This window comes from Abrus precatorius, unplaced genomic scaffold (assembly GCF_003935025.1).
Source record: "Abrus precatorius isolate BTA unplaced genomic scaffold, Abrus_2018 Scaffold8, whole genome shotgun sequence".
Taxonomy (NCBI): Eukaryota; Viridiplantae; Streptophyta; class Magnoliopsida; order Fabales; family Fabaceae; genus Abrus; species Abrus precatorius.
The window spans coordinates 22,061,768-22,088,456 of NW_020874428.1; the positions used below are offsets into that span (position 1 = coordinate 22,061,768).

The window sequence follows — 26,689 nt, forward strand, 5'->3', positions numbered from 1 at the left end:
TTGTTGAAATATAAAAGGATATTAAAAAAAATAATGAATTTAAAAATATTTTAAGATATAATTTAAAAAATGTTGTCTGAAAAATTTATTAGAAAAACTTTGCATATAGATGTTAATTTTTAATTATTCATTCAATCAACTTTAATTGGAGAGTTGATATTGAAAACTAAAATTTTATCATTATTTAAAGTAAATGAATGTTTATTTGAAATAAAAATTATATAAAAATATTACATTTATATATAAATGTAATATATTAATGATAATTTAATATTAATATATTATTACATTTAATTTTATCATTTTAAATCTTATACAAGAATTAAAAATATTATTCTAATTTTTATTATATCTTCATTTATTATATTAATATGAATTATTAAAAAATATGGGCATTAGAAAAATATATTTAACTAAACACAATAATCATTAAGAATAAAATTATAAAAAAATTGTTGATTAATTTAATAAAATAATAAAAATTAAATTAAAAATCAAATAATTTAAAAAATTAAATTGTAACTCAAAAATAAAAAATGCCTAGAATGCCTTATATATATATATCAAGCAATAACAATGATTTTTCCTTTAATTTTAAGAAATGTTTTGAAGACAACGTTATCTTGAGAGAGAACAAAATAAGAAAGATCCAAAATAGATGTAAGGAGTGATATAATGTAATAAGATGTTAAATAAGCATTAATGTTACTGGATAATTAAAAGTAAAGCAGTTACTGTTACCGGCCACTAATTAAATGTACAAAGAAGCGCTTAATTAAAAGTGCTTTACTGCGTATTTAAATTTATGTTAAAAAGCCAGTAAACATGAATTCAAGACAAAAATGGCGTTGAAGTAAACATGAATCTATGCCCTGAATAACCAAACTTGCACTTAATTTATGCAATACATACCCCACAATCTATAAATCAATTCCAATAATAGAAACATTTTCTGTCCGACAAAGCTCATCCGGCCTCATTCATTTTGGAGTGATGTGTGTGTGTCGCATTGTAGCCTTCGAACACCGATAACTTTTACGTGTGGTTCAAAGAAATTTTTCAAAATTAACCCCCCATCAAAGCCAGTTGATCTTCCCTGCTGCATGGCTCCACATATATGGTCTACGCATTAATTGGTCTACCAAACAATATAAAATATAATACAGTGACTAAAGGGAGCTTATAACTGACTGCATAGGAATCACTAAACTTCAAAATTGTGATTAAACACATGCACTATTAACATTGTGTTATGCATTTTTTTACCACCAAGAGAAAGGAAAAGCCTTCTATTATTTTGATGCTCCCAGTTTGATGGCTGTATCAATTGCATCGACTGTGTTATTTTGCTGTCCCCACAATTGGGCATATCTTCCTGCATTTGCTAAGAGTACTTCATGGGGTCCTTGCTCAACCACCTTTCCATTTTCCAATACAATGATCTGAAACATTGGCAAAAAATATTTGAACATTAGTAATGTAATGTCAAAAGAGAATATACATACTAAGTAATATATAAAATGTTAATTATGGTAAGGATGAGTTTCTGGGTTCATCATAAATCTACTGTTACAAAATTTGCTTTTCCTTAGTGTCTTGGCTTACTGTAAAGACATCTCCAACTCCAACATATAGATTACAACTATGAAACAAAATCAGTTGGCTGTGTTCTGGTACAATCTATGTAAGCAAACTTATATAAAATTTGCAACGAAGATCATAAAATTTGTACATAAAAGCTACACATTCGAACATTTATATAAAATCTAGAAACTCGGTACTGTTTAAGGACATCAACCTAGTTAGAGTTTACCTCATCACACTGCATTGCAGTAGTAAGCCTGTGCGCAATGAACACAGAAGTTCGATTATTTGCTAGTGACTTTAATGCATTTAAAATCTCTGCTTCCGTTGTGCTGTCAAGAGCACTTGTAGCTTCATCACACAACCTAAGAGTGACAAGACAAGGGCAGTGCAAGCAATTAAAATAAACTGGACAAACATTTACCTATTCTATATTGCCTTCCTGTATCTCAAAAACGTGAGCGCTGGAATAGGATATATTATACAACAGTTATACAACATAGCCGCACACGCAAAACAATATTTTATATTCCTACATATATTATCAAATTGGTATTTATAGTATAAAAGCAATATTGTATAAACTTGTTCAATTCTATCTCCCCGGCTTCCCATGGTTATTTATAAAATTTGAAATTAAGTTAGAATTGAAAATGGGCTTAGTATGAGAAATTAAACATTAAGATTCACAAGAAAAGATACAGAAACATCGCTAATAAGTTTGCCTTTTCCTATTCTATCCTCCTTGTAAGTACACCATATAGAGCATAAGAGTATTAGGAATCATCCTACAGGTGAAAAGAAAAAGAAGGCCAAAAACATAAAGACAATGTCACAATCCCCTTGAAACAGACATGAGCTGAACACTATATCAACATGTGTTACACATTCCTATCGCAAAGCAAGTGTAGGGGAAAATAGATATTCTTAACAATGCAAGCTTTCTGCTTCAATAAAATGCATCCCCCCCTCCCCCCTCCCCGGCATGTGTAGTTAAAAGGATCAAACTCCTGACTACTTGATCATAGAAGCTAAAATAACATCTTAAAATGAAGAGAATGGCAGGAATTCTGTACCTAATCAGTCCACACATGCATGTATTTATCTTGCACAATATTAATTAGTCATAATTACAAGAAAATGAAATCATGAATTAGCCCATTAATTAGAGAGCTATTTAACTGACTATAGGCATATCTAATATACTTTCTAACAGGTAATTTCTTTTTTCCATGGTGAAAGGTAATTCAATCACACCATACTCACTAGATGGTCTGATTCCATCTTTGAGGAGAAAGTAGCTAAATTTGTTGATTTCTTTTTTATCAGTTTATGAAGTTTCTTAATGCTTATCATTATTCAACTCCAACCAGAACTTTGTAAATTAAAAGATATATTGCTACCCCAATAGAAAAGGTGTATCCTAAATAGTATGATTAGAATACTCACAATATTGCAGGAGCTTTCAAGAATGCACGAGCTAGGGCAACACGTTGCTTCTCACCACCACTTAACTGTTCAAAAAAATTCTCATAACTTAAAAATTTAAGAGTTTGTAATTGTAAAATTTTATTCTCATCATTACATTTGAAAAAAAAAAACTCATCATATAATTAGTGTACCCAGGACTGTATTTCCCTTGGTAACTATCACTCACCAATGGATCAAAGTATCCTGACAAGATGACAGAAACAAATCTAGCAGCAATGTATATCAGTGACAAACAACTGGGTTGGTTATTATGTTTCTTGAAGTAAAAAAAAACAAAAAAATGCAATCTGATGTTCATTATGTATGAGACTGAGTTCCCTTCTTTCCTCACATGCAAGTTAAGATTATTTAATGTTAAGCGTAGGTGCTCTGATCAAGTTACAACTGTTGCAAACCGACAACTTTCAGACCAACATGTCTGTTTAGCTTAAGACTACAGAATTTAATAAAATATGTTGAAAGAATTGATAGCGAAGAATTTAAAGTACAATAATGGATTTAGATTGTAAAGTAGAATTAGTATAGCAGTATAATGTAAGGATATTATTTAAAAATTATTGAGTCTCAATTGTTATAATTAGTTTTATAATGTTGAACATGAGAAAATAATCTTGGATAACAATGAATGTAATTTATGTAAATAGCCAACTCAGATGTAAATTTTGTTTTCAAACAAAGTTTGTTCAATCACAACTTTAATTGCTATATGCAACATTGAAGTGAACCAAGTATGCACTGTTAATCATTGCAACTACATATAGTTTTACGTTTTATAGTTGAGCTCTATCAAATGACCAAAAAGCTTGAGAAAAAAGTTTGATGAATTTTCAGTCTAGTAGAGTATCTGTATTATTACATTTGATGTATAGTATAGTTGAGCCCCACAATTTTTATTCATTTGATGCATATGCAGTACACATTTAGTCATTTAATCTTTTAAAATTGCAGTCAGGATTGACCACAAGTCTTTACAAAAATCTATACAACTATGAAAAAGCATTCCCCTATATACATCGTTATTTTAACTAAAATCCCAGTGTTTTGTTTTACTGTGGTTAAAAAGAGGAGAAAATCATCATTCTAACATAGCCAGAGAGCACATTTTAAATCTACTTTAAGGAACTTTTTTTGCACACTGATAGGGACATAAATAGTGAAATAGGCAGACAAATATGAAGATGTACAGTAGAATGAACAAAAACAACAATTAGTAGTTAGCAGGAAAGTTAAATGGTTAGTGGCAAAGGATACAACAACAATCAAGCCTTATCTCACTAGGTGAGGTCGGCTATATGGATTATATGATGTCATTAAGCTCAGTTCAAAACCAATTTTCAAAAATTTGGTTAATAAAAAGATCTCTTTTAATAACTTTGTCTATGATTCTTTTGAGTCACCCTCGATATCTCTATTAGTGACAGAGGATAAATAACAAAATTGCAAAGGGAGGAATAGATTTTTGTGGGTAAATTAGTTTGTACTGCGCTTTGAGTTTAAGGGGGCACGCAACACTCTGGAGGCGTTTCCACTTCTTGACCAACATTCATCAATAATAGAAACCTCACTCTCTTTTTCTGATCTCACTCTTTGCTTGGTATTCCTAAGTTCTATAACACTACCTAATATATACAGGTCATTTTAAATTGAATTGTCATGCCATTATATAAGTAAATAACATTGGATTTCTCAGTACATCTACATTGTGCACGCCTCTTCCAGTGATTTAACATTTGCAATCTCATATCCCTTCTTACCCTGAACATACAATCACCCAAAAACACAATACTGAGCAACATATTATCAAAAATAAATGAGAATTCCTATCACCTTGAGGCCTCGCTCTCCCACTACAGTTGAATATTTATCAGGAAAATTCATGATAGTGTCATGAATTGCTGCTTGCCGAGCAGCTTCATAGACCTGTGTGCATATAGTCATAAGCTAACAACAACTTGGAACCTTACAATCAAAATTTCAAGCAGAGGCATAACATTACAAAAGTTACCTCCTCCTTTCTTGCAGAGAGTCGACCATAGTGAATGTTATGAAAAATTGTATCATTAAAAAGTACCTGTCCATAGTCACTCAGGTTTTCACAACATGCGAGATCTAGCTCAGGCACTGATGAGATTATGAAATAGACGCTTTGTTCAACTTACAGTATCTTGTGGAACAATGCCAATAGACTTCCGCAAACTTTCAAGGGTTACCTCTCGAATATCTTGATTATCTATTTTAATCTGCTAAGCAGAAGTTGAATGAGAATGTGATAGAAAAGCAATGGCCATCTTAATGATAAAAGACAACAATCAAGCTTTATACTAGTCACATAGCAGGATTGATTATATGGATAATGGATCAAAAAATGGCATTGGGCTCTATCAAAAGACTTAATAAAAACAGACAATCTGCTTGCAAATTCGTTTTTTGTTAATGTAAATCCATGCCAATGATCATTGATTTGTAAACTGTAGTGTGCTATTCCTGGATTACACTACAATAATGTTCTTTATGTTATAAAGGAATATAAATTCATCAATGACAACCATCATTTAGCTTCATTACTTTCAATGTAACCATAGATAAGCCAATAACGCAAATTAGTTTCAATTTATCTAGCTTATTGAAGTTTATAAACACCCGGGTAGAGCCATGTAGCACACATTAAAGAATAATGCATCTCTGAATCTAAACAAGATAAGATAAACTAAATGTCATATATATCATGGCAACATGGCCTAAACTCACAACAGAAAAGATTCATTGGTTCATTTCTTACACTTCCAGAATGAGGATCAAAAAACCTGAATAGCAATCTAAGAATGGTTGATTTTCCTGCAAGAAATAAAATTTTGAAACATGTCAAATATGAACATATATTATTGGACAGAGAATACTCACAAGCTGGAAATATGTTTAGATGTTTTTTTGGTCCCAATATGAAACTCGATTTTCGATATGGTTCCTACAGGAAAAAAGTTTGTAAACAAGTCTCTAGACAGAAATTTTTTTTGAAATGGTCTCTATCATTATATCACATTATAATTCTATTTCTAGTATATTTTTTTATTTTGATGATTTGATCCCTATACATGACATTTTCTTTTCAAAATTAGTCTAGACATAAAAAAGCAGAACTAAAGAACAGGTTTTCTTATGCTCTCCAACTAAAAATGAAAATCAATCACTTTAGCGCCGGAAAGTTAACTCATATTTTCTTCTTTTATCCTCCATTAAAAGTAAAATCAAAACACTTTTATCAAACATCACCTTCTGGTAACAATTTCTATAGCCACCTCAAGCCCTGATAAGTTTATTCAAATTAAGCTAGTAAATCATTTTTTTTGTAATTATTATAGAAAATATATATATATATATATATATATATATATATATATATATTTATTTATTTATCAACTATAATTCATTAATTATAATCTGTTATGATTCACCTTGACTATCAAGTAATTTTTTTTGTTATTTGAAAGAGATTTGGAAGGTTTTTCTTTAGTTTTGCTACTAATCTTATAGGCCAAAAATTCATGGTCAAATTTGCCCAAATTTTCATGTACAATTATCGTGGACTGCATATTTTTTGTTTTGTTGAATTATACATTTTATCTGCTTTTACATTGTGTTCTAGCATAAATAAGTACCAATTTAAAAAAAAATAAAAATCTTATAGGGACCAAAATGAAGAATATTTATAAGAATCAAAATAATAATAAAAGAAGAATTATCATATGTATAGAGACAAAATTGAAAAAATGTGTAAAATATGACATAGCAGTAGGGACCATTTCAAAAATATATTTTTGTTCAAGGACTTGTTTACAAACCTTTTTTGTATAGAGACAAGAGTATTCAAAGTATAGCAGCAGGTCATATTTAAATTTGAATACTAAGGCAATTCATGTTTTAGAAGAAGATTGTGTTCAAATGAGGTTGGCTATACAGCAAATATGAAAATTTCTCCCGACTAGCTACTAACTATGATTGTATTTAAGTAAACTAGCAGTCAAAACTTTAACACAAAATGCAAAAGTTCTCAAAATAATAAACAAATTGAGAACATATACTAGAAGTCTAGAACAACTGTCAATTATTGAAATGGCCAGAGATGCACCATCACACACCAACTACTAGCAGAAAAGGCCTACAGAGAGGTGTGGTTCATGGACAGGTTTTAACCCATAATCTTCCACCTGATACCCAATTGGTGGCCCCCAGATGCAATAATGTTTTCCATTATTCAACAATGACTTTGCAAGTAAAATAATTTAAGATAATAAAAAACAATCATGCTGAACCTCACCACTTCCACTAGTTCCAACAATTGCAACACTTTTACCAGCCGGCACAACAAGTGATATTCCATCCAGTATCTTTCTTTCTTTGAGGTAACTGAAGATAGCATGCATCAACATACAATCACTCGAATATTGGTCAAAACTCAAGTTATATTTGATTAGCATGTTAGCTTTCTAATAGAGGTACAACTGTTATATTTTATCAAATACAAATTTCTATGTCACCTATTCTGTAACTTATTAGCAAGAGTTAACTAAAATTACTAGTTATTATACAGTAGGTGTCACCATGTCACCGGTTTATCTATTATTTTTATTTTCTAGAAAAACTGAATATGCTGGTATGATGGAAAAAAATCCATAGTTATAAGTGAAAAATATCTTCATTATTCAAATTATTTACTGATCTAAATCAATATAAATATGAAAAATGTCAAATTGTTATCATTTAATATCTTTTTTATGGAAAAAGAATTTAACTATGGGGAAAACAAGTGATGTACAACAATGAAATAAGACATCCTCTAAAATAGAACATTCAAGAAAAGGAAAAAAAGAAAAGAATTAAGAATTTAGCTGATCAATCTATCTACTTAACAAACACGGAAACTCCCTGGAAATAAACAACCATAAAGAGAGACCAAAAAGAAGCTAGTGGGGAAAGAAAATAAACTGGTAAAGCAAATGTTGGAGCAAGTCGAGACCCTTAAAAAACATGGTCATTCCAGTCCAATAAAACACACCAAAAAATATATAGCAGACATAAAAAATTATTCCAAAGGAATCATTATCATATAAGATTAAATTCATTTATACTGATTTTTACTCCATCATATCGTACCTCCACTTTGCATGATTCACGCATACACATTCAAAATCTTCACTCATTTCCAAGCATTTTAGTTGAACATTTCAATTTTTGTGGAAACTTGAGCAATAAAGCAGCTAGTGAGTTAAGGTCCCTTCTAATTTACTTTATTATTCTCATTCTACTAATGCAGAAAGAAGTATCTGAACTCTTGCTTGTTTTGGTGTGTTTTCTTTCGAGGCCATTGAATTTCTAATTCCTAATCATTAGAAGTTCCTTCTTAACTAATCCATTAGCAAATACAAAGCATCCTCAAAAGCTAAGTATTTTGTTTCTTAATTGCGCTTATTAGAATCATTACAAATGTAGGTTGCAAGTTTATGTCTCAAACTCCTCTTCATCCTAATGAATTTTATTTTATGTGCAGTTCTACTTCTACCTCAACAACAGTAGAAGCGTAGAACAATTATATTTACCACATCTCTCTCGATTAATATCACCACATATATCAGCCAAAAGTCCATCTATAGGAATAGTAACACATTATGTAGTAAAGAGGCAAATCACAGACCTAAAATGTACATTCTCAAATTGGATTTCCCCCCCATTGAAACTCAGAGGCTTTGCATTTTCATTATCCCTAATGTCTGCTCTTTCCTGCAGTAATGATTGTAGAAAAAGGAAACAAACAGCGTCACAGAATCAGGCAGGTAGAGAAAATTTTGGTAAACATGATTACATACCTAAATAACATATCTTAGAATAAATGGAGGCAACAATACAGACATTATGAACATAGTAACAGAGAATGTTTCTTTTGCAATTACTCCATGGAGCTCACAAGAAAGTGGAAATTTCATCATCAGAAAGAGCTAAACCAGCGAGAATATTAAATAGAAAATTGAGTAACAAATAACTCAACTCAAATAAGAAGAAATTACACAGTGATCCATGCTACCAAAATTTATAGCAATCCATATTTTTAACTCATATATGAAACACACTGAGGTGAAAAGAGAAATTTCAAAATCAACAATATAGATTCAGAATTAACTGCAAAATAATTTATTAAAATTCCATGGGGAAGATACCTCAAGTAACTGAAACATGGACTTCATGTCAACTAGACTCTGTATAGTCTCACGATAAACACTACCAAGGAAATTGAGTGGAAGAGATAGTTGGAAGAGAAGCCCATTCACCATCACCTGCATGTTGAATCTTAGATTAAATACAGCTAGAATTCTTTACTCTTATTTAACTATTTTAATAGAAGAAGAAATTCATTAAGACAGAAGATAATTACAAAGAGATGGGAGGATAAGGGATCATTCTTATGTGAAAGCAAAACACAAACATTAAGGAACACACATCATTGAACAAAGCTACCCAACCCTCAAAATAGAACCTATAAATTTTACAAAAAAGCTCTACTCCCCTTCACAGTGCTACTGTGCAAACACTACTAATACATCTCCCCTTTTCAATTCTTATTTCTTATTTAATTTTATTTTTACATTTTTAAATTGTTCAAAACTAAAAAATTATAAAAATATGCAAACATTAGTCCGATTAATTTTGTAATCTTATTTTACATTAAAAAATTATAACATTAAAATATTTATGTTCAAATACAGTAAAGATAAATTAAAAAAATCTGGTAAGAGTAAATTTTTAAAAATTATTTGAAAAAAAATTAGAAACAAATGATTTCATTTTAAATTGAATGATAAAAAGTATAGAAAGAGATTCTTCAATTTGATTTTTTAACCATTATTTAACTTTTTCTATTAAAAAATTATTTTAAATAAATTATTTTCAGCAAAATTATGTATTTTTATTTTTTTTATATTTAAAAAATAATGAAATTATAAAAATATGAAAAGAAAAATTCCTTCAATTTGATTTGATTTTTTAATATTATTTAACAGTTTGTATAATGTTAATATTTTGAAATAAATAAATAATAAAAAAATATTCTGTTTAGATTAGGTGAAAGAATCAGAAAAAGTATTCATTTCTAATTGAGTGAAAGAAAAAAAAATTAAATATAAGAAATAAAGAAAAAAAAAATCTTCAATATGATTCTTTACCATTATTTAAACCTTTAAATATTAAAAAATTAGTTAAACATATTTTTCTCTAAAATTAAGGATTTCTGGGGTTAACTTTTTTTTTTTTCCTTTTGTCCATAAGAAATATAAAAACATTTAATTTTAGTCCATAAAAACACCTTAATTAAAGACTGAAAATATATTGTTTTTTTAATATAAGGACTATAAAAAAAAAGTACTAGTTCCAAAAATATATTATATTCTTGAGTCAAAAACACATTCAACTCCTAAAATTTTATATTGTTCATATTATATTCAATAATAACACACACATGTATGCACACAGTCATGCATACATATCATATGATAAATTACATTAAAAATTTACACAAAAATAAAATAAGTAAAAATTTATTAGTTTTTTGGTCCATCTTTCCATACATAATACGGGCAAAATAATACTAGTTTAATTGGACAAAACCTTACCAAATCCCCAACAGTCATTGTGCCATTCATGATCCCATGAGAACACAGCACCATTGCTGTTGAAAGAGCTGTACTAAATATAACATTTTGACCAAAGTTCAACAAAGCAAGACTACGTTGGGTTTTCAGAGCAGCATCCTCATACCCTGAACAAATGAGATTACAAATCACAGCAACACAAGCAACATCAATTACACAGAATAACCTAGAGAATAAGTTTAAATGAAATTAGACAAGCTGCCAAATTGAGGATTGGAGGTAATGGGAAAGCATACAATGGAATAGAGAGGGGCAAGGGAATAACAGAGAAGCCGCTGCAAATCAGAAAAACACCACAAAAATATGCACTTGCAACTAGCATATATTTATTTTTAATTTCATATTTCAATATTGCATCTTGGTTTTTGCATGAGGGAGCCAATTTTTGGGATAGAAACGAGCAACCTATTGCACACTTCAATTGATACAAAGCACAACAATGGAGTGTGGGTGAAAGATGGAAGAAGCAATGGAAGTGTGGGAATTAATATGTTGGTGGTATGAAACTATTGTCTTATTCATGTTTTTAACTTTTGCCAAGATTTTATTTCCAATATTTTCCCAACATTGGCTTTTCTCAATATCATTTTCAGAGGATTGGTTTGCAAGCTTCATACTGTCAAAGATTTGCAACTTAAAAGTACCTAAACACTCTTTGATTCATGCTAAATCACCACCATCCTTATTCGAATTGTGTTGAGCAATTTGGAGGATGAATGCAAAATTTGAAGAATGTGGTGAAGAATCATCAGCTGTGAAGAGAATTGAGAGAAAATGGGCTGCAGCTCAAAGAGATGGTGTTGTTATAAATTCAAGATTTAGCATTTCCTCTAAGTGGGAAGCATTTCCACATAATATGTCCTGTAATTATCCACCTTGGTTTTAGTGTACCACATTGGCAATATTCAATACACAATGGCATTGCCATGTTTGACCTAGGCAGAAAACAGTCATTCTAGGATGGGTGTAAAGGAAGAATGATTTGGGAAGAAAAAATTTCAAGGAGTTAGTTTTCAAATTTTGAAAACACCAAAATGTATGGACTAAACCAATAAGATTTTAATAGTGACTGAAAATATGTTTAAGCCATGATGTTATTGTGAAACATGTCATTTAAAACACAAAGCCAAGCTTTTCAAATATGCTAGTTAGGAGTTGCTAAATAATTCAAACTTGATTTAACCAGAATAATCAATTACTTACTCTTAAGGTACTTGTCATAATTGTCAGCTTCATAATCTTCATTATTGAAATATTTGACAGTCTGTAAAACAAGATTAAGACAACACAATCTCACAGTGATGACAAAACAGTGGAATGAAGATAACATTTAAAATATGGCATTAGTGACTGAAATGCTCACCTCATAATTAATAAGTGAATCAATAACCCTTGTACTAGCATCATTGTCAGCCTTGTTCATGGCCTTCCTGAACTTAGTCCTCCACTGGAAAAACAAGAAAAAATGAGAGTAAATGAATGCTATAACCCTATCTATAATGAATTTTCCAACTAGTTGACTGTATCATACTAAAATCCATTTATCCTAATTCATTTAGTTGGCCAATCAATAACAAATAAAATATTTGTTACTGAGAACAGAAACTTTAATATGTATAAAAAAAAAAAAAAAAGCAAAATTTCTGTGGTGTATTAAGTCAATAAGTGGTTTGGATAGTAGTAAACATTACGGCAATGTGCAATCCAATCCAAACTAATATTAGGTGAAATTTGTTGGAGCATGACATAAGACTCATTATTTTAAGGAGGCTTCTTTGAGCCAGTAGCAGATTTGGGAAAATGATTAGGCAGTTATCTTTCATTTGGTGTATAATGGTCCTTTTAGGTTTCCCATTTATCACTGAAACCAATTTCATCCCTCTTATCCAAAAACTAGGAGGAACAAAAGGAAAGTGATAGCTTTGAGCTCAAGGATTCTGAGCATTTTAGCCTCCACAATTCAAATGGCTGAAAGTACAGAAAATGAAATGATGTACATGGCACCCACTATACCATTAACATACTTGACAAGACCAATAATCAATACAAGGGATACCAAACTATTCCATGCTTAACTTTATTAAATATTTAGATCAGTCCAAGGCATGATACCTGTGTGATTGTCAGTGTAAAAGAAACATAAGCAGCAACTGATAGGGAAGTAATCCATGCAAAAGGGGCTCCAAATTTGTAGGCCAGTATACCTGATACCATAGATATCTGGATGGACACATGTTAAATCTGCTGAAGGTGTTCCAAAAAAGCAAAAAAGAAGCAAGAGTTGGGATGACAAAATAATTTTCAAATATCATTGAAGAAGAATCAAAGACACCAGGAAGCCACAAGTGAAAATGTAGTTCTTTCTAAACATCTATGCTTAATAGTGACACTGAGGGAATACCTCCTTGAGCTAAGTAACAGGGAAAAACTGAGGCATACCTCTAATATGGTTGGTACCACATTGAACACCATAGAGGATAGGATAAAATTTATTGCACGGCTACCACGATCAATTATTCTACTTAAAGCACCAGTTTCTCGGCTGGAAAAACAATAACTAGGTGAGAAGCATACACAATGAATGAAACAATAGATAAACACTCAAAATGCAGTTTAGTTAACAAAAATTTACATTTAAATCAGTTTTCAGAGTCCTCAATAAAGAACTGCAGTGTTCTCCTGTGCAGGAATAACACATTTCACATCGGCAGTTACTGACAGAATTTTACTTTCAGGCCTAATGACAAGTAGATGTTCGTAAGTGAAGAAATTAACCATGATAAATTAAAATTACAATAGTGGTGGCTTATCACTCAAATCCTATTGCCCCAGTTCTGCTTCCATCACAAACTCTTCAACATCAAAATATAGGATCTCCACGGGTAGACCCATAGGTCCAAGTCCATAATTAAATACAGGCCACTTTACAACAATCAGGTGTTGACTAATTATATTCATGAAATTTTGAAGAAAAGAAAAGGCTAAGATGAAACTAATGTAACCAGAACTGTAACTGTTGAAAGAACTCAGAGATCTAGAAAAAGGATTATTTGAAAACTATTATAAATAACTCATGAAAGACTGCTATAAAAGCAACACAAACCCTCAAAACATTCCAAGGTGCAATAATAATTTCCTTCGGATTTTCTAACTCAAACATTTTAAGTGTTGTCTATCAAATCATGGAGCAAATATCCTAAAGTAAAACAAAAATTGAATTTATAAAAAAAGGAAACAATAAAACTACTTTATTTGGTTTATTAACCTAAATCAGATGGTTCACTGCAATTCTAGCAAACATTTTTGAATTGGCTCAGAGGATTTAAGTCATGACTCATGATCATTGATTTAAAACAATGAGAATCTATGTCAGCCCAAAAGAAAAGGTAAGTAAGCTATGAACAACAATAAATAGTACAAAGTGAAGACTTTGTAATGAGAATCTATGTCAGTTCAAACTGTTGAATTGCATCGGTTTACATAATGATTAAGAAGGGTGAGATAAGGTTCATGCAGATGGTTGTTTAACTTTCTACATACCATTATCAATCCTCAGGGATTCAAAGTCTCTTCACTGACCACAAGTTTCCCATGTTAGTCAACCCTGGTGTTTACTTATTTTCTTTTTCTAAGGTAGAGTCTACTGAAAAAGCCCCAACAGGCCTCCAGCTCACAAATAAATACATTGTATGCAATTCTCCATTCAGATTTGTAAAAGTGTAGTAGCATATTAGCATATGTATCAACACACACAAACACAGATAAAGACATTCGCACGCAAGTGCACACATATGAGGGTATATCTAGTGAGAGGACTTTTCTTACATGAATGAAGATTAAATCATGATCATACAACCACATGAATGGTCAAGATTAAAAATTGTTTAATGGTCACATGACTACTTTAAAATGTCACATGACTTGAAGCTTTAATTTTAACCATTTATGATTATATCTGATAATTAAGATTTACTTTTCTCACTCACATATCAAATCCCTCTCATTTGATACATTCCCATATATATTATTATATTATCCCTCTCAACATGAAGAAGTCATACCTGAGATGATATCGAAGGTCAAGGTCGTGCAAATGTGAGAAGACCTGTGACAGTCAGATACTAGTGTAAATTGAGTATCTTAACATCTTACAACCAACTAAAGTAGAATTTGTAAAAGAAGGAAAAAACACTGAAACTGTTTAAAAGAGGAATCTAATCTAAAACCTCTGAAATTGACTCTTCTAAAGTGAAAAAAAGGGTAAAGTGAGTAAGTAAGGGTGTATTCACCCTTTATTTGAATTAAAGTACCTCATAAAGTTAACTCATAAAACCAAGGGGAGATGGAATCTTACTTTCTCACTTTGTACACTTTTTATTTTAGAGAAGCCAAATTCAAAATCAATGTAAATTAATAAAAAGTACAAAAAGGATGAACTAAAAATAGTTTCCTTTTGGGTTATTAGATGTTCCAAAACCATGAAACCAGCCTACCTTCCTTGATACTACTCGAATTGTTCGCAGTGCTACTTTAGAAAATACAGCAGTTCGCAGTTCTGCCACAAGTTATTAAAAAAATAAAAAATTAACATAATGAATCATGAAAAGCCACACCTCTTCTCAAAGAAATGTAGATAAAAGTAACCACATCAAGAGTCTAAAGCAAATGTCCTCATGGAGGGGCACCGGCAGCTAGGACTTGAAATGAGCCTAGCTGACTCAAGCAATTCGAGGCTTGGCCTGCTAACAGGTCAATAAGCCAGAATCAAGAACTCATGATCTAGGAAAAAGCTAGAAATTTTGGCCTGTTTAGTAAATGAGCATAGCTAGAACTTTAATATCTTCAGCATGAATTTATGTGTTGATATGAATTTTGAGGTAGGCCCATTGACTTGAACTGCTCATGAGCTTGTACTGAATTGAACTTAAGCCAAAAACAAAAGAGCTAATTTTTATTGAACTTAAGCTGAACAGATTATCATTGAGCCACCTGAGCCTAGCCAAGCTCAAATCATCTTACTACTAGCAGCAACATCAAAGAGTAATAAGTGAACAAGAGCTAGTTTCATCCCCCAACTATTGGTTTTGGACCATTGTTGCTAAACTTAGACTGGTAATAAACTTGGTTAACCGCCGGGTCAATAGGCTACTGGTTCAACTAGTAAGTCACTGATTAAACCAATTGAACTGGATATAAAAAATAATACTATTTACAATTAATATGAACTAAAAATTAAAATTTCCAAAACTGGCTAATCAATATTTTACTTCATTCCTTCAAAAGTATAAATCTAAAATATAACAAAAGATTGTCTTTCATGTATTATAGGTCTAATTAGCATAAACATAGCCTGAACAAGTGTGTTTCTTTGGGAGGCCGAGGAATTATTAGAATTTAAAATTGTATAGCCAGCCAATGCCACACTCATAAGACCAGCTTCAGCAGTTAGACAAAACAAATAGCATAGCAATCACTTTGAATTTTACAATAAATACCATTGAAAGCAGAAGCTCCTGAACGAGCAATCCCATATCCAATCAACATCGCCGTAGGGGTTGCAAAAAGAGCCAGCACACTTGAATTTGACGCAATAGCACCAGCATTGCCTGTGGCAGCCGTCAACCAATCAACCGCAAGCTTGAACATGAAAGGGACCTGAACATTCAAAACCTGAAAGACCAAGTGCCAATCACAAGGGTCAGTAATCAGCATCAGCAAGTCAACCACACCACAACACAAAGAATAACAATCAACCAGACCACTAACCTTAGCCCCAACAAGCAAACCCAATGCAGCAATAACCCGAACCCGAAACTCAAGATTGTCTTTCATCCATAAGTAACTGGCAAGTGTACGAAGGATCTTCATATCAGCAACTTGCTCCCTAGGAGGAGGTGATTTAGCAGCGGTTGAAGCAACCTTCTGGTCCTGGCTTCCATCATCAATTTTAGTAGAAGTTGAGAACAATGCTCGCCCATCTAACGTTGAACTCTGTTCCACACAATTTCACAACCACAATCAGCATCAAAGCCATCGAATTTGAACCAATCACAATCATTCTTTAAAAAAAAGCTAGGCATTTTAACGAACAGGTTGTGGCAAGTAAGGTTTTGAAACTCTGCCATATGGTGAATTCGAAGAAGGTGATGAATCAGAAAGAAACCCCTTTATTGAAAAAAGCAAACTTGGGCATGTTCTTTGTTGGCGGTTATTTAAAACGATTCCATAACCGTAACATGTTGTAGTGCGAATTGGGTAGGTAGTGGTGATGCGAGAAGTAGTTAAAAGTGAGCGAATTCGATTGCCACTGCAAGAACCAATGTTGGGTCTGGCATCGCGTTGAAGAAAGTGCTTCGAAGCAGAAGCAGCAGCAGCCAGCATTTTCCCACCAAAGTTTGCAGCTATTTTTTTCCCCTTTCTTCTATGCAACTGGGTCAAAAGCAAAGCGAAGAACTTTCTTGGGTTTGACGGAATTGGAGATGAAGAATAAGGGGTCTGTGTTTGTGATGCGGTTTATTGAATTTGAAGGAGAAATTGTTGTTTGGTTTGCAATTGCCCCCTTCCCTCTTCTCTGAGCCAAGTTCATTCGTTTTTATTAATCATGTGCTGACTTTTGTAATCAAGTTCAACTAATGCACACATACACAAGAAGACTGAACTACGGAAAACACGTAGTTGGATTCCATTTCTTAAAATTCTGAAAACGACGGAGAGAATTTTTCTTTTTCTTTTTTTTTTTTAGATTTTTTTTTTTTTTTTTGCTTTATGTTTACGAAAGTGAATATCATGTATATGTTTTTAGGGTTTAAGAAAGTACTAATATGACTACTTCGAATAAAAAAATTATATTGCGCACACACAAATATAAATTTATCATGAGCATCTAAGACTCTCTTTAAACCTGTCATTAATAACAGAATCTAGATTCTTATTATAATTTTATTAATTTCTATATGCAATTTCTTTTAAAAAATAGAATAACACAACTAATTTAGATAAATATAGTTTATTTTAAATAAAATATAGCTTAGTAAAAGTATTCTTTATCCTCTTGATCACTGGGTAGCACATCATCAAACATAAGATAACGTTGTCTTATCTTTCACAATACAAATACGTCGTAGTTTTATAAGTTTATTGAGTTTCATACAAGGTAATTTTAATTTAATAAAAGATAAACTTTTTATATTTCAATTTATTTTGACCTTTGCTTTGGTGATCCTGAAAACACCCTCACCAAAGTTCATCTCCGTTTGGTCAGTAAGTGAATTCCTCAATACTCTTGTCATTAACCTTAGGCTCGCGACGGGAAGCAACCGATACTCCATACCAAGGTAGTATTTCCCACAAGTTGATTGCAGGTCAAAAGTAGTGTCACCAAATACCAAATGGAGTGAGTATGGATAATTGAAGCCAAGGTGTGGTAGTTTGACGATGCTAAGCTTTTGAGACTCCATACTCCATGGCCATGAACAAGGACAGCAAAAGGACATGGAGAAAATTAAATTCCTAATAATAAGTAGATCAACCACAACCATGAATGATACAATCTCAAGGTTTAATTTTGTGAAAGGATAAAACACTTCATCCAGATAATACATGAAATTCTATTTCACTAAAACTTTTGCAATTGGTTTCCAGTATGACTGACATCTTTAAATGAGAAAGCAAACTGATTTCCGTGGATTAGGATATGCTATAAACAGATGAATAAAACACAGTAAATCCTACAGAACTGCCTTCCAACAATTATTTTACATTTTTTTTCTCTTTTAATACCAAAAAGCCTATTCTAATGTTAACCGGTGAGTTCTATCATCTATTCTACTGTATAACTTATGAATAATATTTACTGTACATAATCTTTAACAGTGATGCACATGATAGAAAACTTTGCTGGTAAGTGGTCAGCTGGAAACCCTATCTGCTAAATTCTTCAACCTGCTTGGACTTCCGAGCAATTGTCTGTAATTAATTCACAAGAAATATAATGGATTTTCCTGCACAAGAAAACACTAAATTCTCCTTTTTCCACGTCTTCCCGTGTCTATATCAACTAGCCTTGATGATGATGGAGCAGGCAAGGGTGCTGACAAACCAATAGATTCTGGAATATCAAGATTGACTCCCATAGTCGGCCCTGCCATTGCACGCTTAATGTCCAAATCGTGTAATTGGTGAACTTCTAGTCTTACTTTGTCAATCTGTAAATCAAAATACACAAACAATAAACAACTGTAAACTCAAACACATGCTGCATACTGATTTTTTGTCAAGATGAACTTACGATTTCAATATGATAAATGGATGCATGTGCATCAGCGAGTCTCCTCTGCAAATCTTCTAATTTTTTAGTCTGATACTCAGCATTCTCCATTTCGTTTCCCCTTTCCCCTAATTCTTTATATAAAGCTGCAAGAGCAGGAAGTGTATTCAATTTCCTTTTTCAGAAAAAAAAATCTTACATTGAGAATACATACAATTAAGGATGATAAACCTAAAAAGCACAACATAAATGGGCAGTCCATACATGAGACCCACTACCAATCTAGGGAGTGTAGATGAACAAAACCTTAACCCCACAAGTGGAGAGACTATTTCTAGAATTTGAACTTATGCCTGCCAGCCAATGTTGTCAAAATTGGGATTTTACTTAGGGTCAAAAGGAGGGTCAAAAATAATAAATCGTGGGATTGTAAAATAGATCATAAGATCTTACTAAATATGTAAAACTATACTTAAACACACATACACACATATATATAAAATCATAAAAAATAATATACATAAAAAAATTAATATCTAAATTACATACTTTAATTAAACATAACTTAAAAATCATAGATTCTAAAAATGTATATTCGGTAAAAGTTAATTATTTTTTTTAAGACAATTTTAAAAACTTTCAATTATAAAATAAACTAATTAAATTGGTATATTTTGAAATTTTATTGTTTCTAAAAATTCGTTAGAATATTTTTATAATATAAAAAAATAATTAGAATAAATTAATATAAAGATTGGTTAAATATGTTTTGTTGCGGGTAATAAATTATATTATTAAAAAAAGAAATGACAATTAATTAGTCAGAGTAGTAGTAAGTGATTGAATACATGTCAATTTGTGAATGAACCCAAGAGGCCTGTGAGAACAAGATATTTTTGCTGCTAAGCCGTAACAAAAAGGCAAAAAAATCAGAGAAAGAGAAAGAGAGAAATTCTCAAGAGAAAAAAAGCTATGGTTTTGGCACAAAGAAGAATGGGCAAGAAGAAGGTGGAGATAAAGTGAATCGAGGACAAAAGCACTTGTCAAGTAACATTTTTGAAGAGGCACGAAGAAGGCTCGCGAGTTATCCATTCTTTGCGGCGCCAAAGTGGCTATGTCATCTTCTCCAGCACCGGGAGGATTGAGTGTTGTTGGGAGAGAACTCCAAAATGGGGTGAAAAATGCCCTAATTAAAAACCAGGTCACAAAAACTAGACCCAGAAACCCAAGTCCCAAAAACCTTACCAAGAAACCAAGTCCAGAAACTGACCTAGAAACTTACGTGCCAAGATTGGATCAGATCGTCGATCCTACGGTCCTAAGGAGAAAAATTGGAATCTTATCCGATCTTGTTGTTTTGCGATCCTACTTCCGATCAAGATCCCAGGGCAGGTTACAGATTTTAAGATCGTACGATCTTGCGATTTTAATCGCGATTTAACAACATTGCTGCCAGCTTACAAGGAAACAACATTTCTATCACATCAAGACTTGTCACCAGTAAAATTTTACCCGTGGTCAGATGAATTTTTTAGCATTGTACACTAATTAAATATTCCAAGCAGATGAAAAATGCCACATTGAGAATTACACAATTTTTCAGGCTTTGGTACAGATGAAAAATCCCACTCACACACTAGCCACTCTTACACAAGGTTTATCTTCAAACCAGGAAAAAGCACAACAAATCAACAAGACAGGCAAGACACTCCAGAGGCTGTCTAACTAGGGAGCACTTAAAAGTCATAATAGGAAATATTTTGCATTCACAAACTATGCAGTCTTGTATAGAAGTACCTGTCAAAACAGATAGCACCCAAATCTGTGTAGGAATATCATAAAGTTTCTTTGCCAAGGTCAAAGAAGATCTCAATATCTCCCTGGCTTGTACAGTGTCACGCAATGCAAGGGCTAAACTGCCAAGGATTGTCAAATATTGGGAAACAAGTTGAAGGTTCCCCAAATACGTATGTGTCAGCTGCAAGCCCCTTGCTAAGCGATTTCTGCAACAAATTTGCATCTTAGAGGAAGGAGAAAGAACTAGAAACTGTACACGCTGATGGAGTTAATGGTTCAGCTGCAAGTGAAGTTCTATTCTGGAGATTACTTAATTTTAAGGCCCATACAAGAGTCAAATCTACTATATGACATTCATTTGGAGAAACACCCAACTGAAGCATATACTGGTTTTTTATATAAAAATTAAACCTTCCAAATTTTGTCTCTGCATTTATGTTTAGAACCAACAGAAGGCACAGCAACTGTTCTATTGTTTGTTTCCATATTTTAAAAATTATTGAAGTGAAAGGGTCAAGTTCAACAGGGGATCTTAAATACTATACAAAGTATATTGATGAATAACAAAGATAAAATATATTCTTTCATGTGGATACATAGCTTAAATATGATAAATTAAATAAATATTAAACTGTAGTTCTATTTTTCATATTTGAAATGTTGTATAGAAGTAAATTTTAAATAAAGAAAAAATTAACTTATTATATGCTATATAAACAATAAGTGCACTCAATATGACATTTCATTATCAAATAAATGACTAAAAATCCTGATGTATAAATAAAATTATAAATTGGACATTCACACACAAATAAACCTGTTTGAACAAAAAAAAATAAAAAATTAAAACTTACCTTGCTTCTTGTAGATCCTGTTGCTTCATCAATAAAAGACCATAAGCAAAAAGAACACCTGTTTTCTCTCTAACTCCTACAAAAGAATCCATAACTCCATAAACTGGCCCAATCAAATCAAGTGCCTGCAGGCAAACTATCATTCGGTTAAAATATTGTCCATGGGATTAAATTACTTTGAAAGAAAAAAGTATATAGCACCAACTTAATTCGCAAATAGAGGTACTTTTCCACCTGTGAAGAAGATTCAGCATCACCAATGCAGATGTAAGAGACAGCTGCATAAACTTGGCACATAGCTTGCATTGATTTGCTCTCTGTAAGCTACACAAAAATATGTAGTTATTTCTGGAATACCGTGAAGTTATCCCCATCAACAATTTACAACAAGGTTTAAACACAGAAAACCATTAATATGGTATGCAGCATGCCAAATCAGTTTAGGGGTGTATTGCCTTACAAAAACAGCAGAGACTACAGCGTGTCCACTACTAAAATTGCACACATATTATAGACACATCAAACGTATACCTTCATAGCTTCGATAAAATGAAAAGCAGCTTCATGATAACAGCCAACAGAATGTGCATATTGGCCTCTAAGCATCTCAATAATACATTCACATGCCTGTAATATAGTTGGAAACCGCATGAACAAATTTTTCATCTGTACCAAAGCCTGAAAAATTGCAGTGATTATCATTAATGATTTCAATACTGAAACATAACAGGATGTAAATTAACTGCCAATTTTTAAATCTACACGTACAAGAAAAATATCACCAGAAGCAATTTTTAATTTTAAGATGGATTATTAATTGTGATTTGAAATTTTAAGGAATAAAATGCAAGCTATCACATCTTCTCATCCTTAGAGTTGACAAAATATACAATAGGAACATAACAAACCTCTTGTGCTTCAACAAATTCTGCTCGAGTGAGCTCTATGGCTACTTTGTTTTCAAGAAACTGAACTAGTAGCATTAAGTACACACCAGCCATCCATATAGAAGAGTGTTGTAAATCCACTTCTGTTAAAAAAAGGGAAGGTTCAACAAAGTTGCATAGGGAATCCTTGTTTGCATGGTAGCATTAGCATCTTATAAACAAGATAAGAATAAAAATCTCACCTCTGACTCCATCAGTAATCCCAAGCTTCACTAACTCATCTGCAGGGAAGAACTTGAAAATATGAAAAGCTGAATATTATTGATTAATTTTATGTATATAGTCGTTTTTTAACATTTAGACCTAAATACTTCAATACATGCCTGATAAAAACCTCCTATGTATGGCAACTAATGAACATTATAATTGAGAAATTTGCAAAAATGCATTATTTACAATCTTGAGAAGGAAACAGGAAAAATATTAATTTATTAAGGAAAATAAGCCCAAAGTTAGTCTCAGATGCATTGCACAACAGCAATAAGGAAAGCCATTTGAGTGAATAACAAAAACAACTCAACTCATCAACCATGCTTTCACAATGAATAATTCAAAGGAATGATGCTTCTTATACATTTCACGTTAAAGCCAAGAAACCAACAGAAAAGACATTTTATAGCTGAGATCATAAACATATACAAGACAGTGAAAGTGTTGTTAAAAAGGCTTGATTCAGACAGCATTAAAGATTATCACAGAGCTTTTTGGACATCCAATTCATACAAATTTGTTTCACAAACCATAACAAGCGATTATTATTTTGTATTCAAAATAAGCATTAGCTGTACTTGCCATCTAGTGATTTTGCTGCTATTAACCAAGCAATTAATTGAGATTAAACCCAAAACAAGAAGAAAAAATTACACAAACTAAAAAAGTTGATCAACAACCTTGAATTACTCGCATCCCAGATTGTATGCGCTTTGCACACTCCTTAAAAAGTCCTTTTGGACGCCCAAATATAACAACTATTAGATCAACTAATGCATAAACGGCACTTTTGGGAAGCCATTCACCATCAATAGGAGGAGGTGCTAACTGAAGCTTATCTCCTATTGCCCTTCTAACATTCCCAAAATATACTGGTTGCAGAGATTCCCGCCCAATTGAACTCAATCCGTTCATGTTTTTCAGCTGCTCCTGAATCATTGTTTGCTTTTCAGATAATGCTACCCTATCCCTGTAGTGAAGGTCAGATCGGGAGAGACTTTGATCTAAAGCATTGAGCTCCTTCACTAGCTCTTGTATATGTTGTGTTCGCTGCATATCAGCCTTCATGGCAGCATCAAGATTGTCTACATGGGGTGCAGCATTCTTGTAATCACATAGCCGCAGTCGATAGAATATGTGCAGTAATTCATTATAAAAGAGTAAGCCAGGGCATTGTCGTCTCTGAGGAGTGTGTGGAAGCAAGAGGGAAAATAAATTAGATCAAAGGAAAAAAGAATCTCATGGTACATTTCAGTTGAAGTCAAGTAATGTCTATATGACTATACATTGTCTACATAAAGAAACTCAAGAAGCTAAAGAACATGTGCACTCACTTTATCGGGCCCAATTAACTCCCAAATCTCGTTGCATTTATTAACAGCTTGCTCAACCAAATTATCATCATCCCATTGCATGAGGTGGACATGCAATATTGAAGTGGCGAAAAACATCTGCTCCATTGTGATTAAACAAGACATTACAAACAAAGCTGATGGGCAATATCATAATAAACTCAGCACAAATGGAGTTCCCTTTATTTTACCATACTAAAGGTTGACAGTTGACACACACAACAGGTGTGCAAGACAACAAGTTTCCAGAAGGTTGTACCTAAGTGCCTATTAGTGGTTCAAATTCACTAAGGAATTGGTGACAAAGAGTGGAGAAGGAAGCAAAGGACATGTCTTTTCTTGTAAGTTGTAACCTTTGTAAACATACCTGCAACTCCGGGTAGCGTACTTCAGTAGCACAGACATATCCACACTCTAAGGCAGAGATTGAACCCCGGTAGTCTCCTTCAATTGATAAAGCATTTGCAAGCTGTGAATTGAAGTTGCAAGCCCACAATTTCATTGAAATCCTTCAAGAAAATAAACTAGAAAGTTTGAATATGTAGTAGAAGCAGGCACCATTAGTCAGAAAAAGTAGCATGCAATCCAATTTATTGAAAACAAGTTAGAAAATAAAAGATAAATAATTGACCATATCACCTTTTCTTTTTTGTGTTGGTGGTTGGGGGGGGGGGGGGGGTTGTTTCCTAATAGTTAATTAATATCAAACAACTCTAAGACGCTATGTTTTTACACTCCTCTAAGCTGAGAATACATAAATCATATGCACCAAGCTTGTTATGGGTTACAAATAGACTATGTTACTATTTATTATCTACAGCTACTACGTTAGCAGACCCCCAACTAAATAGTGGACCAATATTGGACAGTTAGTTGGTTCGAAAAGATTGGTTCAAAGTTAGAGTGGGAGAGTCAATATGCTATGATAGAGTAAAAATTATAGGAGTGAACCAATGGTGATCAGTCCTTTAGACTGAGGGTAGGGATTGGGAGCAAGAGCCAAGGTCTCTGGAATACCTAGAGCAGGATGTTCTGCACCTCTACTGTCCTATACTGTTTTACAATCTCTTCTTCAGTATCATTCCAATACAAATTCAGATATTGCTTGTTCCATCAATAAACACTACATTCTTCACTGTAATTTTGATCCAATTCAATCATAGTACTTCCACCCTTTCCATCTAAGACAAATTTTATGACTATGGTAGAACCATGCAACAACAACACCACCAAAAAGGGAATCCAAAAAGATCAAAATATATTATAATTATTCATTCAAGCACAGAACTAAAGCCTAAGAAGCCATATCTGTTTTCTACACAACCAAAGAATCCCTAAACAAAGACAAACGTCCAAAAACAAAACCCTGAAAAGACCAAAGCTAAACCAGATAATAATAATAATAACGCATAGGCCTCATCAAATTGTAAAGCACAACACAAAGGAAGTTCCATAATTGAAGGGTTGGTTCCTCTAAGCAGTGCTGTCTAAAGGAATGGATAAAGGGTGTAAGGGTAAAATCTTACCTAAGTGCTTATTCAATAAACTCTTATAGCATAAAGAGTTTATACCATAAATTTAATTACAAAACTTATTAACATAAGCTGAAAATAGCTTATTTTGATAAACTATACAAATAATCTTATTAAAATAAACTCAAGAGCTTACAAAGTTACAAACTATTCTCGTATCCTCTCTATAATATCTTCCAAACGCACCCATAGCACATGTATTTATACAACAAGTACATGCATAACAAGCCTTGAAATGTTTAAAATCTCAAATCAACCGTTGGTAACTACACTTCATCTTTGAAATCACACTCGTCTCACTCTAGAGGCGCTAAATCCTATAACTATAAACAAAGATCTAAAAACGAGAAAGCGACAGCAAAACGTACTCATATCCTGCAGATGAAGTAAGCTCGAGGCCCTTGTACAAGACTTGTTTCTGAGGCGCAATAGCTCCAACGAGATGGTAACACTGACTAAGCAAGCTATAAGCTCGACACTTCAATTCGAAGCAAGAAGGAATAGACTTCAAAAGCAATTGCTGGAAAAAAGAAACAAAAACTATCAAACCGAGGAATTCACATTTGAAATTGAAATTGAAATAGAGAAGAGAGAGAGAGAGAGAGAGAGAGAGACTAACAGAACGTTCGAGGTGAGACCTAGCGTGGTTGACGTTGTGAGAATGGTGGAGGAGGAGAGTGGCAATGCGGAGGCGGGTTTTGACCTCAACGATTGGGAAGAAGGAGACTTGGCTCTGACAAATGGCTTCGAGACACTTCACTGCTTTCCCTATTTCACCTCTCTTCTCATGATACTCTGCAAGTCCCCATAACCCCTCCGCCACCGCCTCCATCGTTAACGATTCTTCTTCTTCTTCTGTTAACCCCTTTCACGGTTTCACCACTCCCTCCATCTAATCCACTTCCAAATATTCAACCACCGTTTTTCCTTTTTCCCTTTTTTTGCTACTTGCTTTGTGT

At 32.7% G+C, this 26,689-nt stretch overlaps 2 protein-coding genes across 9 annotated transcripts; both read right to left on the reverse strand.

Annotated features, from left to right (window-relative positions):
- Positions 1–777: 777 nt before the first annotated feature.
- LOC113848468 (ABC transporter B family member 25, mitochondrial) lies at positions 778–17,499 on the reverse strand. Of its 6 annotated transcripts, XM_027477990.1 has the most exons (21): positions 16,863–17,499; positions 16,539–16,763; positions 16,268–16,442; positions 15,266–15,327; positions 14,834–14,877; positions 13,212–13,314; positions 12,885–12,992; positions 12,136–12,219; positions 11,976–12,036; positions 10,734–10,879; positions 9,285–9,401; positions 8,765–8,850; positions 7,391–7,479; positions 5,855–5,910; positions 5,235–5,315; positions 5,081–5,146; positions 4,903–4,995; positions 3,034–3,098; positions 1,814–1,949; positions 1,267–1,442; positions 885–1,142 (listed from the first exon to the last, which is right to left on the reverse strand). In XM_027477990.1, exons 1-20 carry the CDS (start codon positions 17,151–17,153, stop codon positions 1,293–1,295), a joined length of 2,238 nt encoding a protein of 745 aa, XP_027333791.1. In that variant the 5' UTR covers positions 17,154–17,499; the 3' UTR covers positions 885–1,142; positions 1,267–1,292. The 6 variants fall into 6 exon arrangements, with proteins under 6 accessions (XP_027333794.1, XP_027333792.1, XP_027333793.1 ...); XM_027477993.1 differs by having other exon boundaries at positions 778–1,442; positions 16,936–17,499; XM_027477991.1 differs by having other exon boundaries at positions 778–1,442; positions 16,890–17,499.
- Positions 17,500–18,363: 864 nt separating this feature from the next.
- On the reverse strand, positions 18,364–26,689 carry LOC113848469 (sister chromatid cohesion protein SCC4). Of its 3 annotated transcripts, none has more exons than XM_027477996.1 (13): positions 26,350–26,689; positions 26,099–26,250; positions 24,566–24,707; positions 24,181–24,297; positions 23,527–24,028; positions 22,819–22,857; positions 22,598–22,719; positions 22,221–22,367; positions 21,924–22,013; positions 21,690–21,814; positions 20,836–21,041; positions 19,060–19,184; positions 18,364–18,976 (listed from the first exon to the last, which is right to left on the reverse strand). In XM_027477996.1, the coding sequence occupies exons 1-13, from the start codon at positions 26,560–26,562 to the stop codon at positions 18,788–18,790; spliced, it is 2,169 nt and encodes a 722-aa protein (XP_027333797.1). In that variant the 5' UTR covers positions 26,563–26,689; the 3' UTR covers positions 18,364–18,787. The 3 variants fall into 3 exon arrangements, with proteins under 3 accessions (XP_027333797.1, XP_027333799.1, XP_027333798.1); XM_027477998.1 differs by having other exon boundaries at positions 18,365–18,976; positions 23,653–24,028; positions 26,350–26,665; XM_027477997.1 differs by having other exon boundaries at positions 18,488–18,976; positions 22,221–22,316; positions 26,350–26,665.